The 17,453-nt window shown below is 40.6% G+C and overlaps 1 protein-coding gene across 3 annotated transcripts in view; it reads left to right on the top strand.

The window, feature by feature from the left end:
- Positions 1-17,453, top strand: part of LOC116063417 (carbonic anhydrase-related protein 10-like) — a 106,810-nt gene that overhangs the window by 48,267 nt on the left and 41,090 nt on the right. For all 3 annotated transcript variants that reach the window (XR_004896718.1, XM_035998970.1, XM_031318402.2), the window contains exon 3: positions 998-1,140. Coding sequence is in view for 2 of the 3 variants with exons in the window: in XM_035998970.1 (XP_035854863.1) it covers positions 998-1,140 (143 nt within the window). In the remaining variant the exon portion in view is untranslated. The remainder of the gene's footprint in view (positions 1-997; positions 1,141-17,453) is intronic.

Consider the following 17,453-nt stretch of genomic DNA (forward strand, 5'->3'; position numbering starts at 1 on the left):
TGTACATTTTACTCCACTACATTCATATGACAGCTTTACTTACTTTACAAATTAAGATTTTTGCAGACAAAACACATGTAGTTTATAAAATACGATGTTTTTTATTATAAATAAAACTACCCAACAATATAACGGCTTACAAGTCCAGCTGAAATGATTAGCCGATTAAACACTTAGTTGATTGACAGAACTGTTTGGATCGTTTCCAGTTTCTAAAATGTGAGGATTTTAGTGCAGTACTGATTCAGACCAAAGCAAACAAACTACAGGTGTGAAAACGCCCTAATAGTACGTGTCAATCGCCCCACTTCCCAATATTGCACGCTAGTGGGCTCTCCACTAGCGGTTATCGGTTTCTTTCCACTGACAGACTGGCAGATGCCGCCCACCAAGAGTCTGGATCTGTCAGAGGTTTCTGCCTGTAAAAAGGCCTAGATCTACTCTCTAATCTAATCTGTAAAGTGTCCTGAGATAACTCCTGTTGTGATTTGACACTATAAATTGAATTGAATGGAATTGAATTGAATTGACCACTGACACGCAAAAAAAACAGGCTACACCCTCCTACAACCGCCATGGCTGCACCTGATTAGACAAACGTCACGTGATGTGGGGCTGGCTGCTCCCTGATTTCAAAACAGACCATAATGGTGGCTCATTTGGAAAACGATCTCTTATTTTAAGGAAAATAGTTTTATGCGAGAAATAGGTTATGCTGGGTCAGTTTCAAAGCTTCTCGTAAGCTTTTGAGAGGTGCCGAGCTGAGTCGGCCGCTCCTCATTTGCATAGAGTAGCCTGGATTCAACTTTATGCAAATGAGGAGTGGGCGACTCAACGCCCCCGCTTCTCCAAAGTCCACATGACACTACCAGAATGCATTGCATGGTTGCTCCCATAGAAATAAATAGGAAGCGTGGAAATGACGTACTATAATCACAGCTGCTCTCTCTTTTTGTCCCTCTCTCTTTCTCCTCACCTTCCTCCCATCCACCTCCAGTCCCATCCTTCTGGGGTCTGGTGCACTCCGCCTGGAACCTGTGCGCCATAGGGAAGAGGCAGTCACCCATCGACATCGAGACCAGTCACATGATCTTTGACCCGTACCTGACCCCTCTGAGGCTCAACACAGGAGGACGCAAGGTAAGGGAGAATATAGCAGCACTTTCTACAGTCAAAAATCTACATAACCGGAAATGTTTCAGGAGTGATGTGACCCGGAATTGGGGAGAATTTAACAACATTGGCAGCCAAGATGACATCTTTTACTGCTGTTAGCATGTAGCTACACGGGACAATGTTAATACAGCAGTAGCTTAAAAAAAACACTCCAGCATTTCCTGTCTGGCTGGAGCAGATGACTAATGATAGAGCCGGCTCTGTGTGACGTGACACAGAACGGAGAGTAGAAAAAAACGGAGCGTACAGAACAGTGGGAAATCTAAACGTTTTAGCTTACCGGGATTTCTACGAAATACGTTTACCTCAGTTTTGGCCACGTTTAACATGAAAATCCGAAATTATAACATGGTAGATATGACAGAAAATACGGAAAAGCATAATATGTCACCTTTAAGACACACCGACCCATGAATTTCAGGCTGATGATTGGAGACAGAACTCAGCATAAATCTAAGGGGGGGGGGCATGCTCCATTCACAGCAGCTATGTGCACTACTTTTCAAGCCATCTGATAATAGAGGCTTTCCATAACAAATCCGTACATCAATTGGGAAAAACATGGTAGATGCCAACGAAAGGAAACATCCTGTAGAGCCTGCATCCTGTTTTGTGTCCAACTGTTCTCTTCATTCTGAAACCACAACACAACAAATTCAATTCAGTTCAATTACATTTTATTGTCATTGACCGGAATGTAGGTCCTTGCTTTCCAACAAAGAGTGCACATAGTACACAGTAGATTGATGTTTATGTATAGAATGATTATGTCAGGAATGGGGGACAGAACTCAGGCGCAGACTGGAGTCGGCAAAAAAGAAGCAAATAATGTGCAGTAGGTAGGTTAGGAATTTGGCGTAAACAGCATTCGAGACACTGAACGAAAACATAAAGTTGAAGTTATTTCAAAACCCTCAAAGATTCGGGGCTTTTGAGAAAACATTTGGGGCTTTCGATACCAATACCGATACTGTGACCTCGATAACGGTTCCTGAATGATACTTTTTCGATACCAATTTTATAAAATCCATTTTATCAAAAAAGAAATTACAACATTACGGCATAAAAGTTTTTATTTATTTGTCTCCTACTACGTGAGCCCTGTCTCTGTGGTAACGTAAAGTTTTTCCTGCATGCTGATTGGCTCACTGACACTGATGAGATTTCTCCTTAGGCATTGAAATTGGGTATTGAATGACAAAAGGCATTTTTCAATACTTGATACTATAGAGGCAATTTGGTCAGTGCCTGAAAAGTATTGAGCGCTAGTCCTGAGTACCTTGCCTCGGGACCGTGCACAAACATCACACCCTTCATATATAAATGAGTCCACACAAGGCAACCGAGAAGGTCGGGCAAAGTCTCAGTTTTTAAGTTACTTTCAAATTTGTTTACCCATTGGCAATACAAAGCAATTAATAGGCCTACATGAAAAAGTTACACATAGAACTTTTATTTTATCACTGCTGGGAGCAAAACAAGACACATTCTCTAAATCGAGACACAGAGAAACTTCTGTCTGACATGTGAGCTTTTCATCCATATCTAAAGGCTTTACAATTCCCAGCTGCATTTGACTTACTAGTCTCAGGAGGCATTACAATTTTAGCCCTTTATACAGCAATCACAGTTAATCTTTACAGGGACAATCCTGTCTAAAGCACCCTGAATCCCCATTACACACCTTTAGCTGATGTTGCACATTGCATCCTGGATTCATGGTCTTAAGTAATGTATTCTAGTTATTTGACAAATGTAGATGAAGTGAGTTCAGAGGTATTTTCAGCTCAAAGAAGGAGGAACTGGCTACCGCTGAAAATGTCATCGACAAGCCCTAATCACAAATACACTTTTATTGACATGTCCTGGACCTTGAAATCATAAGGTTCTACTGTATGTGAGTGGTTTTGGGATGTGGAGGTTCAAAGTTTACATATCCTAGATAGCAAAACTGATATACAGTAAAGTTACATAACAACTACATAACATAACAAGTGTCCTGAATATAAATCAAAAGCGTGATCACTATTTAAATTGGCTGGATTGTAGTAGATTCTGAACTCCGGTCGATTCGAGGAACAGCAACTGGAAACTCGGAGCTACTAAGCTGAAAATTAAATTTTGAAGAAAATTTGGATCATGCAATAAGGCAGGTCTGCTTGGTTCTGCATGGGAATGATTGTAAAGATTTACAAAGAATATGTTCACAGCATTTCCTCTCCAACTGGGACGTTTTGGGATCGATTGGCGGGGATTTGCTATGGACAAAATACGTATGCCGATACACTGGTAAGAGCAAATGAGGTTTAACAATGTATCCAGATAATTTAAATAGCTCCCGTTACTGTATTGTGTGAACAGTTAACTTCATTTAATATAGTATATGGCATTTTCTTTTGCGGTGTGCAAATGTTCCAGAATATTTTGAAGAGCCACCCTCGCTGCGTGCGGAGCTTAGTGCCGCCCAAGACGATTGTGATTGGTTCAAAGAAATGCAAACAACCCAGAGCGTTTTTTCTCCTATCCCAGAATGTATGTGTGAAAGGGCCAGACCTTCCTTCACAGCGCTGTGGAGATAGGTCTGGCAATGCGAGACTAGGTGGATTGAATCCCTTGATACTGAGAATTCATTATCTTCTTGGAATCATAAGCTTCTGCCTGCTAGGGCAGAGCAGAAAGTAATGCTTTTGTTGAAAATTGTAGCCAGTTTAATACTCACAATCAAATTATTCATCACTGAAAGGAGTTATGACATAATATATTTTGGTACAGACAACTACAGAGCCTACCAAAAGGTCACAGTTGGAATTCTTTTGTTCCCTTGCGATACATTTAGGATTTTCTTCTAATTCACAGAGGAAGGCCAAGCTTTGACAAATCATGGATTCCTAATATAATACTGTTACAGCTGCCACTCTGAAGGACTCAACCCACTTTTCAACTGGGGGATCACAAAAGTTATTAAAGTTTAAATTTCAAAAAACACCATATTTTATATATATATATATATATATATATATATATATATATATACAGTCCTGCTCATAAGTATTCATACCCATGCTAAAGTTGACTAAAAAGAGGAATAAAAAAATCATCTTTTGGAAATTGATCTTAATGCCTTAATTAAAAAAATGAGGAAAAATCCAACCTTTTAAGGACAACAATTCTTTTGTGAATGAATAATGTATTGTAAATAAAAGGTGAGCATTTATAACGTGTGTTACAAAGTGACGCTCGCATGTCACAGAAGTAAAGGCTGGACTGCAATAGAGCTATTTGGAGAAGTTTGTGAACAGTGTTTTCTGTTGGAGATGGTAAGTCCCTTTCGGGTGGACTTTTGATTTTTGTAAACCTATAACGTGCACAAAAAAGATATATAACACAATAAAGGAAAGGGAAAAAAACAAAAGGCATAATATGAGCACTTTAAGAGAGAATGCAAAATATATTCCAACCGTGACCTTTCAATGGCTCCGTAGAGAACAATCCAGCTACATGTTTTAAATTTAAACTCAAAAACATTCGGTCACATGAAGATTTTTCCTGACAGATTTAAACGGAAGTTTTACTAACAATGCAAAAAAATAATAATCAAGAAATGTTTCTCTACTAGCTTGCTCTAAGTCATAGTAAGTAATAATAAGTCATCTTGCAATGCATTTTCTGCTTAAACAGTAAAAAAATCTATCATTTTTTACATCTACAGCCTTAGTTTTCACTTTTTCACTGTCAAAATATTCATTAAAATAACACGTTTACTTACAAATTGCCACAGCTGTTAAAGTCTATAATTTGATGATTCACACTGAAAACGAGCTAGACTTCAAACTAGTGGCACGTTTTACCATAATGACATATTTTCCTTTGATTTAGAAGAAAATGAGTCATGAATCATTATTTCACCACATCATGTCTTTATTCAAATGTAGTCATGGCAGGTTTCTTTGATCTTGGCGAGGGACAATATGGTGTTTTGCTATCACAATTTAATATTCCCTTAAAGGTCCCATGGCATGAAATTTTCACTTTATGAGGTTTTTTAACATTAATATGAGTTCCCCCAGCCTGCCTATGGTCCCCCAGTGGCTAGAAATGGTGATAGGTGTAAACCGAGCCCTGGGTATCCTGCTCTGCCTTTGAGAAAATGAAAGCTCAGATGGGCCGATCTGGAATCTTCCCTTTATGACATCATAAGGGGAAAGGTTACCTCCCCTTTCTCTGTTTTGCCCACCCAGAGAATTTGGCCCACCCATGAGAGAGTGGAATCATGGCTTTCAAACAAGCAAAGTGGCAGTTAGTCAAGGCCACACCCCCACTCTCCACCTTGCCCCCCCCTCTCCTCCTCAATAGCTACAGACACAGAAATGGCACATCCTAAGGAAAGCTCATTGTGGGACTGGCTCTAGTGGCTGTAATTCTGCACCAAGGCTGAATTTTGGGAAAGATACTTCAGATACAGTATTAGGGGACCACTAAGGTCTATATAATAGCATCCAAAGAACACCATGTCATGGGACCTTTAAGTGTCCAGAATTAGTCCCGAGTCCCCCAAATCCAGATGTATTATTTTCTAAAAAAAATAGGTTCATTGTTGGCTAAAATTTGAGATGTAATGATTGTAGGTGTTTCATAACTGTCCAGAAACAGTTGAATATTTAAATACTGACTGCATAACTCCACCGCACAGGAAAACATACTCTCTTACAAAATGTCGGAATCTGAGGGTTTAGCCCGCTATGGAGCCCTAAAACTGACAAAATGTAGTAAAATGCGACAGACATGCCCAGAGTCTAAAAGAACACTAATGAAAAAATTTGTTAGCTAAAAAATTAAAATGGAGTAAAAAAATAAATAATTAAACACTACAAATGCAAGCAGTTATGATGGGGTCCGACGACCCGCGGAGCCAGTGAAAGCGAAACCCAAAGCGCGATGGCGGTTTAGCCGAGATATGCTAAATATGTGTTTGGTCGCTAACTATAAAACTTAGTTCGTTTGAGATTTGCGTATTTTTTGACCAAACAAAACCCTAAGAGGGGAAAATGTGACAGACATGCCCAAAGTATAAAAGAACCCTTATGAAAAATATTGTAAGCTAAATAATTGAAATGGAGTAAAAAAAACTAAAATTAAATATTATGGTATTCCTTTGATACAGAGCCCAGAAGGTGTCATTGAAAGAAAAGAAAAAACTAATTGGTGCGCACAAATAAACAACTCATGCTGTCGATTTATCATTACTTATCTTCCTGCCATTTGTCTTGTCATGTTCACAGTTTTACGGATAGCTTTGGTTCAATACGGTTTTATTTTGATCTTGCTCTGAGGTATGTGGATATACTTGTATTCTTAGTCGTAGTCTTTTTTTATTGTATTCCACTTTATTGTGAAGCACTTTGTGATTTTATACCTGAAAAGTGCTTTATAAATAAACTCTACTTACTAACTTACTAACTTACTCACATATTTACTTACTTACTTACTTACTTTGGGTTTTGGCAATGTGTTATCCTTGAGATCCCTTAGTATTCTACAGGAGAAAGGACTGTTTGCATTAAAGCTGTGATGATACTATGATGACCATTTCATAAAAATCTTCTTCAAACTGAATCTCACTTTTTGAACGCTCTGCAAGAAGGGAGGAGGCAAATATGTATAAATGTGATATTAAATCTAGAGCATGAATAATGAAAAACATTAATTTTGGATTAAAATTGGATCATTCATCTAGTTCAAATTCTCCCCATGCAACATTTCCCATTTTCCCTTCCACATTTCCTATTTTCACCTCGGCAAACCCTGTTTTCCCCATAACATTTCCAACTCTGCCTTAAACATTTCCCATTTTTTGTCTTCACATTTCCCATTTTCTTCACCACATTTCCAGTTTTCCCATCACATTTTCTATTGTCCCCATCGCATACTTTCTCACAAATTACACTGCATTTCTGAAGATTATTCAGTCTTGTTTATTTTATTTGAACATGTTTGTTGCATAATGTGTCACCCTCTTAAGTATTTCAAAGATTGTAGGCGAGGGTAGATATAGGGAGGGATCATTACACTCCTAATAGAACAACTATAATGGAAAGCATCCAATTCATCTCTTAAAGGTGCTGTAGGTAGGATTGCGAAGATCCAGGACATAGCCAAAACATTTGAACATTGACAACTTCTCAGTCCATCCCCCCTTTCTGCTAAAGCCCCAAACGGTCTCCTAAGCCCCTGACCCCAACAAGGGAGAAGGAATGCGTGTGCATGAGCAGTGATTGACACGCAGTTAGACTTAGTTGCTAAGTGTATCATTTTGATTTGCGACCGTCAATTATTTTTTGTAAACTCAGGACATAATGCGGCGATAGAAATTAAAATCAGACTCAGAGCACAAGCATTAAATTCAAACAGGTCCTTTCTTATGTTACATGCTAATACCACACTTTACTTCCTTGCTAGTGGCTAAAGCGGGATGTATGCTTCTGCGGAGGCTACACGCAGAGCTTTCACCGTAGCCTACGTAAGTGGCCTGAAGTTTATACTTGTGCGTTGGTGTGTGCATCGATGTCTTTAAGAGAATAGCAGGGCCGGCATGTGTGTGTGTGTGCGTGGAGAGTGTGTGATAGAGTGAGTGAGAGAGTGACGGTGATTAGCTTCGGAGCGAGTACCGACTCTAAAGGCATAGTGAGAGAAACAAAGTGTCTCCCCTGTGCTTTCTGACCACGGTGGGAAATCTGTAGTAGGAAAAGTTAACCCTCTCTTTGATATGTTGTTCATGGGAAGGAGAACCCGGATATACGTAAGTAAGGGGAAATGTAGTCCATATCGACGACGTTCCACTTCCGGGATTGCTCTGTTTCCGGCGGAAATTCCACTGGATGTCCCTCTTTTCGGCTGGATGTCCGTTACCTTCCGCTTTCTTTGTGTTGGAATTTTAAACTCTGTTCCATTGATGAGGACTATGGTTAACTGCTCCTCAGATCTCTGCAGGGTAAATCCAGACAGCTAGCTAGACTGTCCAAGGAAGGAGGAAGGTCTGGCAAAGCGAGACTAGGGGAAATGCAATGCTACCAAGCCAAGCGGACCAATTGCAGTTGTAGCGGTCTGCATGGCCGCGACGTGGAGTTACATTTCTGAGAGGTGCACATCAGGCTACGGCATAGGGTCCGTATCCAGGGGCGATTCTAGGATCAGACCTTTAGGGGGGGCTCAGCCCCTAATGAGAATGTGACACGGATACAGTGCCTTGCAAAAGTGGCTGCTAAATCAGTAATTTCATTAACCGATAATCTCTGAGCTAGCTACTGAACAACAACGTCAGCTAACGTTTTTTGACACTATTAAGGTAACACTACGATGGAACTAAACCTGACACTTTTTAAATCACAGTAATAACAACCAATTTCACACAACATTCAGCAATTTTTGTTGCTTACGTTTAAATTTGGGTTCTAATCTGCGCCATGAAATTACCAACTTCTTCTCTGGGGACTACCAAAGCTGGTCTACGGAAAGCCTTTCCACTCCCTATTCAGCCCCATTGTACCAAATTTGGTTGCAGTTCCACCAGAGTTCCACTGGGGGTGATTGCAGGCGAGTGCAAAATGAATGGGACTCTATGGAGTTAGATGGCTACATTTGTCTCTTTCGCCTGATTGTCGTTGAGAAATCTCAGATTTGAAGGGGCTGAAATGGGCTTGAGCCCCCCTAAAAAGGGTCTAAAATCGCCCATGTCCGTATCTCCACGTACCTACGTCGTACCTACAGCAGGAGAATAAATTGGCCATTACACTGTCCTACAGGCCACACAAACCTAGAGAGAACATTAGCCCCATCCATGACCTCTTCAGAAGGTCCTGTCCTTTTTCCCCTGAAACCTGCTTTTGTGATGACGGCTAATAAGTGTCACAGGTGAGCTCCATTAACTCCCCGCGAGAACAGAGTCCAGTAGGGCTGCACGATATGAGGAAAATATGTGATAACGTTGTTAAAGATTGCAGTAACGATATTACTTGCGATCAATAAACAGATAATAAAGTGTACTCAGTTCTGCATTTTTGCTACGTTCTGTATTCCACTAAAATACAACAAATAGCTAATAAGTTTGGGGTACAATTTGGTTCTGGAGAATGCTACAAGAAGCAATACCACAGGCCAAACAATCGGCCAGTTCCAAACAGACACATTTTGAACGAGAACTGTACTAGAAAAAGGCAACGCTAAAAAGAATGACAGTTACATTATAAGGTGCAGTTTTCTACTGATATTTTCTTTCAACTAACACAAAAAGCCTTTCCCGATATGTGTATTGCGCCAGTTGATATCGCGATGAAGATAAAAAAAACGATAAATGTGAAGCCCGAGAGTAAACCACTAATCATGGCAGCCGCGGCACGTGTGGTTTAGACGAGGTACGGGATCAGACGAGTGGCAGCAGAAGCCAAGGCTCTGCTAATCCAAACCACTGGAGAATGTCGATGGAGTGGGCTAATGAATTATCTGGATTACTGAAACAGTGTCAGAGCTTAATTGAAATACATTTGCATGGAGTTTTTGTTAATTTGCATGAAAATGCACACTGCAATTCCATTTGTGGTCTAATTATTTGAACCACATACTAGGTGAAACTCATTTTAACTAGCTAAATATTCATGCACCTTTGGGTAGTTTAATCCACCCCTTTTTGGTCTATACATATCCCTGCATCTGCTGAATTATTCTTATCCCTGCTCGGGACAAAATGTGCATGTTTTTTTCCCATCCCAGAATGCTGTGTGGACTAGCCAGGCCCCTCCTTTGCAGTGCTGTGGAGGAAGGTCTGGCAATGCGAGACTATCTAACAATAAGTTATAGTGGAAAGTTTACACAATGGATGGCGATCTTGAGTTTCTTGTAAAAAATGACTTCACTGAACTTGCTTTTGAGCTACAACTGAAAATTAAACCAAACGCAAGGCCTACACCGAAGCTCACTGGCTTCCTCTGTAAAATTTGCTACGCGCCGCCACTGACTGTAGTAAGAGTTAAACCGTCTGAGTCTTTTTTCATGATTAATGCTTTTGTGCATCTGCTGAGTGAGAGCACATAGCACTGCCATCTGTCCTGGCGAGTGTGTGTGTGTGTGTGTGTGTGTGTGTTTGGGAGTATGCTAAGAGAGAGAGAGAGAGAGAGAGAGAGAGGTTGAAAGCTTGTGCACGGTGAGATTGTGTTTGTGTGTGAGAAAATGACATCAAAGATCGATGCCAAATGCGAGCGCATGTGTTTGTGCGACTGTGGATTGCTTGTAGGTGTATGTGTACGTTATAGAGTCAAAAACAAAATTGGACACCTTTGACTGTGTGTGTGCGTAGTGTAGCCTACGCTTGTGTGTTGTCCATTTATCCAGGGCAGCATCTCTCGTTGCTTTAGCTTCTTGTAAATGAGTTTTCTCAGAAGCTGTTGCGCAGCAGATTGGCTGTTTTGGCTCCCGCTGTCAGCGGCAAATTTCTATGTTGCTTGGAAACTCACAGGTCGCATATACATACATATTTACAATAATCCTCACTGTTTTCACACATTCTAACAGACGCACAGCCTCTCATATTTTAAGTAATGCACAAACTAAGAAGAGCTCACACATTTGGTGTCTCAGTAAGTGCAAATATGAAATTGAGAGTGTAGCATGTGTGTCTGTGTGCTGAGCAATATTACAATATTTGCATGTGAAGGCTGCAGTTTTCTTATTGTAGACTTACCAGATTGCTCCAATATAAGACAAGACTGACACTCACTGGACCCTTTCATCCTCATCTTTATCAGCATTATTATGGCGCCTCCAATGGAACATTTTGAGTGTAGAAAATGAGTTTTTGCAAGCACATAAATGGTAGTCTAGTAGGGCAATCACTCCAAGATTTTTATGCCTTGAACACACCGCCGGCGAAGCGCCGTGAAGTGTAGATTCGTGCTCGATCGCGCGTCTGGCTGTTCATACCACACCACACATTTCTCTACACCAGGTACAAAGCGATCTTTCTCCTCTCCACACTGCAGAAACGTCTCTCTCTCTCTCTCTCTCTCTCTCCCCCATTTGTATGTGTGTGTGTGTGTGTGTGTGTGTGTGTGTGTGTGTGTGTGTGTGTCCATCCGTCCGTCCGTCCTTCTCTTTATGTCCCTGATCGCGTATCTCACGAGACACAGATGAGAAGTCAAAATCACCATAAACCTGGGTGTTTTATTTTGAAATGTTTTTTTATTTTGTAAAGGATCCGGCTGTGGTGTGGACTTCCTGTATGTGATTACCTACTTGGCTTGACACAATAAATAGAGGAGACGCAGAACCAATTGCTGTAGCAGCCGGTGTGGCTGGACAGATTGGATAACATGAATGAAAGTAGCTCAGATTCACGGCGCTTTGCGGCTAGTCGCAGCACTTCCGCGTGCGATGTGTTTTCGCTGTTAGACTTAAAAAATACTTTGTTTTAAATAATAATGTATGTCTCATAGTTTTTCCACAGAAAAAGTTTTTGATTACCAAATAAAAAATTCTTCTTCTCCCTCATAAAAAAAATCCAGAATCTATGAAAATGAAAATATTTTCTACTTTTAAAAGTATAACTGTTGGACACAAGATGTCTCCTACTTCTCTGAAAAGTCCAGTCTCAGTGTATGTGACCTTGAACTTCAATGTGAAGTTTTCACATCACACTTGTAAGTCGGCATCTGAGGGTGTAAGTGTAAGTTGCATACTGGACCGTGATTGGCTTCTAAACTCGTTGTGATGTCACAAATTAAATATTTCGATAGGTCAGTGACTTACTAATTAGTTTTAATCACCTTATAGCATGCTTTGAGATACAGCACACTGGAGGATTCCTAAAACTGGTCTGTGAGAACTGAACACATTTGCGGTGCCACATAATTAGCAGTCAGTGTTTGTAAGCAAATTGACACCAGCCAACCAAATGCGGGTAAAAATTAATTTTGGCTGGTAACATTGTAAAGTTACTAGTCAATTTGGCTGGTCATGAATGAAGTGGACAACACTGCGTCTGTTTGAATTGGTAGGCTGCAGAAATGTTGCCCGATTGATCTGTTTTCCGCCAAGAAATTAGGGCAGTTTTGAGGTTGTTTGGGCTTGGAAATGCAATCTTTATCTGGCAACACTGCTTGTAGTACTAATCCTACATTTCCCATGAACACTCAAGTCGTGACGTGCCGTACAACCGTCGGTTACGTGCCTAGCGTGCGTGGTATAGATTACGAGCTATGCTGAAACGGAGAAGACGAATGGAACGGAAACAAACCGGAAGAGCCGAAATCAAACAAATGTGGCTAGTGGAGAATCTGATTGGCTGGTTACTTTACAAATATACTAGCCACGTTGGCTGGTGATCAAAAACATTAATTTTATGCCCTGTTTGTAAGGCCTGCATTATGCTAGAAAATAATTGCCAGGTAAGTAGCACTTACTAGGAATCATCTTTGGTTTGGTGCGTACATAAAAATATATTTAAACATTAATATGAAATAAACAATCAATACATACAGAAAGAACATTAAGAAAGAAAAAATAGGCTGTATGGATTAGTATTATTACACGTTGTTATTCCGTGTTACGTCGATAGGTATGTTACGCAGGGAGGGGAATAACATTCAGCTCATCAGACGTTTCCTAAAAAGAAAGATAGATCACAAGTCCTGCATCTCGAGTCCGAGTGGTGTCTGAAGTCTGTTGAGGACAAGTCTGAAGTTAAGTCTGCAGTCACTGTATGTGCGACTTAAGTGCGACTCAAGTCCGAGTCTCAAACTTGAGTCACCATGTATGGGATGTGCAAAAAAGTTTGAGGGAGCTGAAAAGTTCAGGATATAGAGAATGTGCAGAGGACAGGACGTAGGATTAGATTCAATGTGGGGGACCGGGGCCTTGTTGATGGGGCTGACTGCTGAGGGGAAGAAACTGTGTTTATGGCGTGAGGTTCTGGTCCTGATGGACTGCAGCCTCCTGCCAGAGGGGAGGGGTTCAAACGATCAGTGGGATTTAAATATGGGGATAAATGCCCACATGTTCAGACGCTCTCTCCTGGAGGGCATTCATAGCGTTGCACTCGGTTGTACACACAAAAAGTACCACAAGTTGTTGTGTAAAAAATAAGAAAGTCATGAATCTTGGCATTGAATCAGCCACTTCCTGCCAATCTGCATGAAGTGGCAGTGAATGCCTGATTGTCCGTTTCGGATAGCTACAGAAATTGTCAGCCCTCCCCAATTCGATGTCGGAAAGGTGTGGGGGGAGGGGTTTCCAAAGCTTTTCGACCATCCGACAAGCATTTCTAACAGTATACTGGCAGCTTGTTGTGAAAGAGTCTCCTCAAAATTTACGGTTTCAGGCTGTTTTCATCAACCATTTGTACATATAGCTATGAAAAGTAAGGCACTGTATTGTATGTTTTTCATAGCCGCGGAGCGCCGTAAAGCGGAGCAATTTTAATTTCGGCACCCATTTTATCCAATCTGTCCGTTCATACCAGCTGCGATCAGGCGCGGAACGGCCTGCGCACTACAGCTATCCTTTCGGCATCTCCTTTATTTCTTCCACGAGCCGCAGGCGAATGTGTCAAGCTATCAGTCATTTTTTGTACACGCAGATAATATCTTTTCAATGGATCATCACCCTGAATGCCATTATATGATAACTTGTCACTATGCTGCTCTGAAAAGGCCATCAACTTCATTTACACAACTCAAATTACTGTCTTCACAAAGATTTGAATGCTCTGCAGCATATTGACATTTTACTAAAAGATTGGTCATTACACGTGTGTGTGTGCGTGTGTGCGTGTGTGTGTGTGTGTGTGTGTGTGTGTGTGTGTGTGTGTGTGCGTGCGTGCGTGTGTGCGTGCGTGCGTGCGTGCGTGCGTGCGTGCGTGTGTGTGTCTGTTCCTGTGCCTGTGTTGTGGAAGTGACAGTTCATTAGTCATATCCTATCTCATGGACTGACTCCAGTAAACAATGCACACACACACACACACACACACACACACACACACACACACACACACACACACACACACACACCCTCTCAGTCACCCAGTAACTGATCCATGACGGCAATCTCTCATTAACTAACCCAGAGACAATTTGGACTTTTTAATTCATGTCATTTAATTTTGATGTAGCATGAAATAATAATATCCAGAGAGTTCTGTTAAAGGAGAGTTTGATCTTCAAGGCCGAGAGACAAATCACACTCTGCCCTGTGTTTGTAATTAGTGATTGTGTTCCATTTGCGTCATACATTTGATCTGATTTGCTCTCTGCCTTGGAGAGCTCTGTGGGGAGTGTTAAAGTGTGTGCTCATGCTGCCATTCCCTGCACTAAAAAAACAAAAACAAGATCTGATTTCTAAATGAATATAATAAAACCCAACTATTTTAATTTGAATCAGCCTTCTCACTGCTGCTTGGAGCAGTGTCTTGCTTCTCTTTCACATAATAGCAGTCCATGAGCAAAATGCTTTTTTTTCTTCTTTTTATTATTGTCTTCTATAATATATATTATATGAGAAACAATGTCAGCAAGATTGGTTGTGCCACACTGTATCAGCTATATTTGTACATCCTCCGCCTCAGCTGAGCACAACAGGTCTTCCAAATAAACAGATTAAACAAATTATTAGTCAATGCCTCACAAAGGGAGTCTTTTCTGATTTGATGTCCCAATTTTCATTTTTGTTTGTCAATGTCTTCTAAATCTCTTTCCCTGCATTTTCTCTCCATGTCTCTGCTATCGCCATCAAATAAAGGCAAAATGCCCAAACAAATAAGTATTCTCACGTCCAGTGGTGGAATGTAACTTAGAATATTTACTCAAGTACTGTACGTAAGTACAAAATGTTGAGGTACTTTACTTGAGTCTTTTTTTTTTCATGCCACTTTCTGCTACATTTCTACATTTCAGAGATAAATGTTGTACTTTTTACTCCACTACATTAATTCATACACAGTTTTAGTTACTAGTTACTCTACAAATAAGGAATTTGCACACAAAACACATGTAGTTTATAAAATACACTACCCAACAATATAACGGCCTACAAGTCCAGCTGAAATGATTAGACCATTAATCATTTAGTTGATTGACAGAACTGTTTGGATCGTTTCCACTTTCAAAAATGTGAGGATTTTTCTGCATTGAGTACTTTTACTTTTAATACTTGAAGTACTGATGACACATACTTTTACTTGAGTAACATTTTCAATACAGCACTTTTACTTGTAGCAGAGTATTTATTTTTTTACAGTGTGGTATTAGTACTTTTAGTTAAGTAAAGGATCTGAATAATTCTTCCACCACTGCTCAAGTTAAGTTAAGTCAGTTAAATGGAATTGTTAAAGGAGCTCAGTCTGATACTGTTAGCTACTGAGGTGGTTTAACCCCGAGTGACCTGGCTGGCGCTCTGCCTAATATTAACATGCTGTGTAGCGTTCAAGAATCTTCAGAAGATGCGTTGCAGAATGACAATAAGTATATTTAGTTTACTGTGAGGCATGAAAATGTCCATTCTTTTAGTATTCAGCGTTCAATCCATAAACAATAAGATAGCAGTTTGAAAAAATGTTTGGCACTCATAGCATCACAGCGCTCAGTGTCACAGCGACAGCGGTCAAAAACCTTTTGCCCTTCCGGGTTAAACACCTGCCGACAGCAGTTTGGACCTCGCCCCTAGTCTATATCCACGATGTTCCAATTCCGGGATTTTCAGTTGCCGCCGGAAATTTTGCCGGAAGTCCCTCTTTTCGGCTGGATGTCAGTTACCTTCCGTTTTCTTTGTGTTGGCATTCTAAACTCCGGTGGATTTCTGAGGACTATACTGAGGTACTGCTCCTCAGATCTCTGCAGGGTAAATCCAGACAGCTAGCTAGACTATCTGTCCAATCTGAGTTTTCTGTTGCACGACCAAAACAACTTTTGAACGTACACGTTTCACCAAAATGGGGAATGCTGTGTTTTATGTTGACACCATGTTGTACTTATTCATTTTGAGATTTTTTTTCCGTTGAATATTGAAGTTCATAAATAAGTGTTTTAGCATGGCTGGCCGAGTGGCTCTATATCCATGGTATTGAAAGGGGGATTTAATTCTTGCATGTTTTGTTTTGTTGTGCCCTCTGCCTTTTTTTTCCCAAATCTCACCCTGGACATTGACATAAGCAATTATTGGACAATCGTGGTTTAGTAAATGGTTACACAAGCTGCTTAATGGACAGAGGAGAATGCTCTTTGAATTACAGCTGTTGTTCTTTATGGTCGAAATCACAAAGAGTTACAACCACCTCTCGAGCCTACATGACGAAGGCTTCCCCTAGATCGTCAGATAAGTCTGGTGTTCAATGATCAGTACTGGTGGAATGGAGCTAGTCGTTTCTCCACTTTTTACTTCTTGTGTTGTCTTCCCTTCAACCTTGAAAAAAACACTTTTTTTTCTGACATTTGTGACGCCTTTTTTCACAATTTGTTTTTGCCTTTTCCAACGTTTTAAATTTTTTAATTTTTCTTCTACACATTTTCAGCGCTTATTTCTACGTCCAATATTTTCTGATATAAAACAAAAATTTAAAATGGGCCAATGTGACCCGAAGTCAACACAAGGGTAACTGGAGGAGACAGCTTGGGGGGAGAATAGAGGAGGCAGCTAAAGATTAGTTTGACTTGAGTGACAGGAGGAATGTCAAGAGAGGACCGCGTGAAATAAAACGAGGAAAAGAAAGAAAATGCAACAGACTGACAGAAGGTAGTGATTAGGAAGGGGAGAGGAGGGTAAAGAGTGAAGTGGAGAACAGAACAGGACCAGAGAGAACGAGTCAAGAAGTCGGTAGAGATGAGAAAAGAAAAGAATAAGAGAGGTAAGAGAATGAGAGGAGATGAAGGAGGAGAGTAGATGGAAGTAGACAGAGGTGAGCGTGGGGGTCATTCAAACAGGGAATTAATCATTTTGACAGCCTATCTGTCACACACACACACACACACACACACACACACACATTCACATTCACATTCACATTCTGCCACTTAGGCACGTATCATTATAAAATAAAGTCACAGTAGAGAACAAGTCAACACTTTTGAATTTATACTTAAATCACACGTCTCCTATCAAAATAATCGTGGTTGAAACCCTCCTTTTAAGATGTCCTCAGGCCCGTTATTTATACCTCTTTCACACCACCTAGCAGGGTTGGGCTAGGCTTGTCTGATCAGTGTTCAACCCTCCTTTTGGAAATTCAAACCAAGCCAGTCTAC

The sequence above is a fragment of the Sander lucioperca genome, chromosome 2 (genome assembly GCF_008315115.2).
Source record: "Sander lucioperca isolate FBNREF2018 chromosome 2, SLUC_FBN_1.2, whole genome shotgun sequence".
Lineage (NCBI taxonomy): Eukaryota > Metazoa > Chordata > Actinopteri > Perciformes > Percidae > Sander > Sander lucioperca.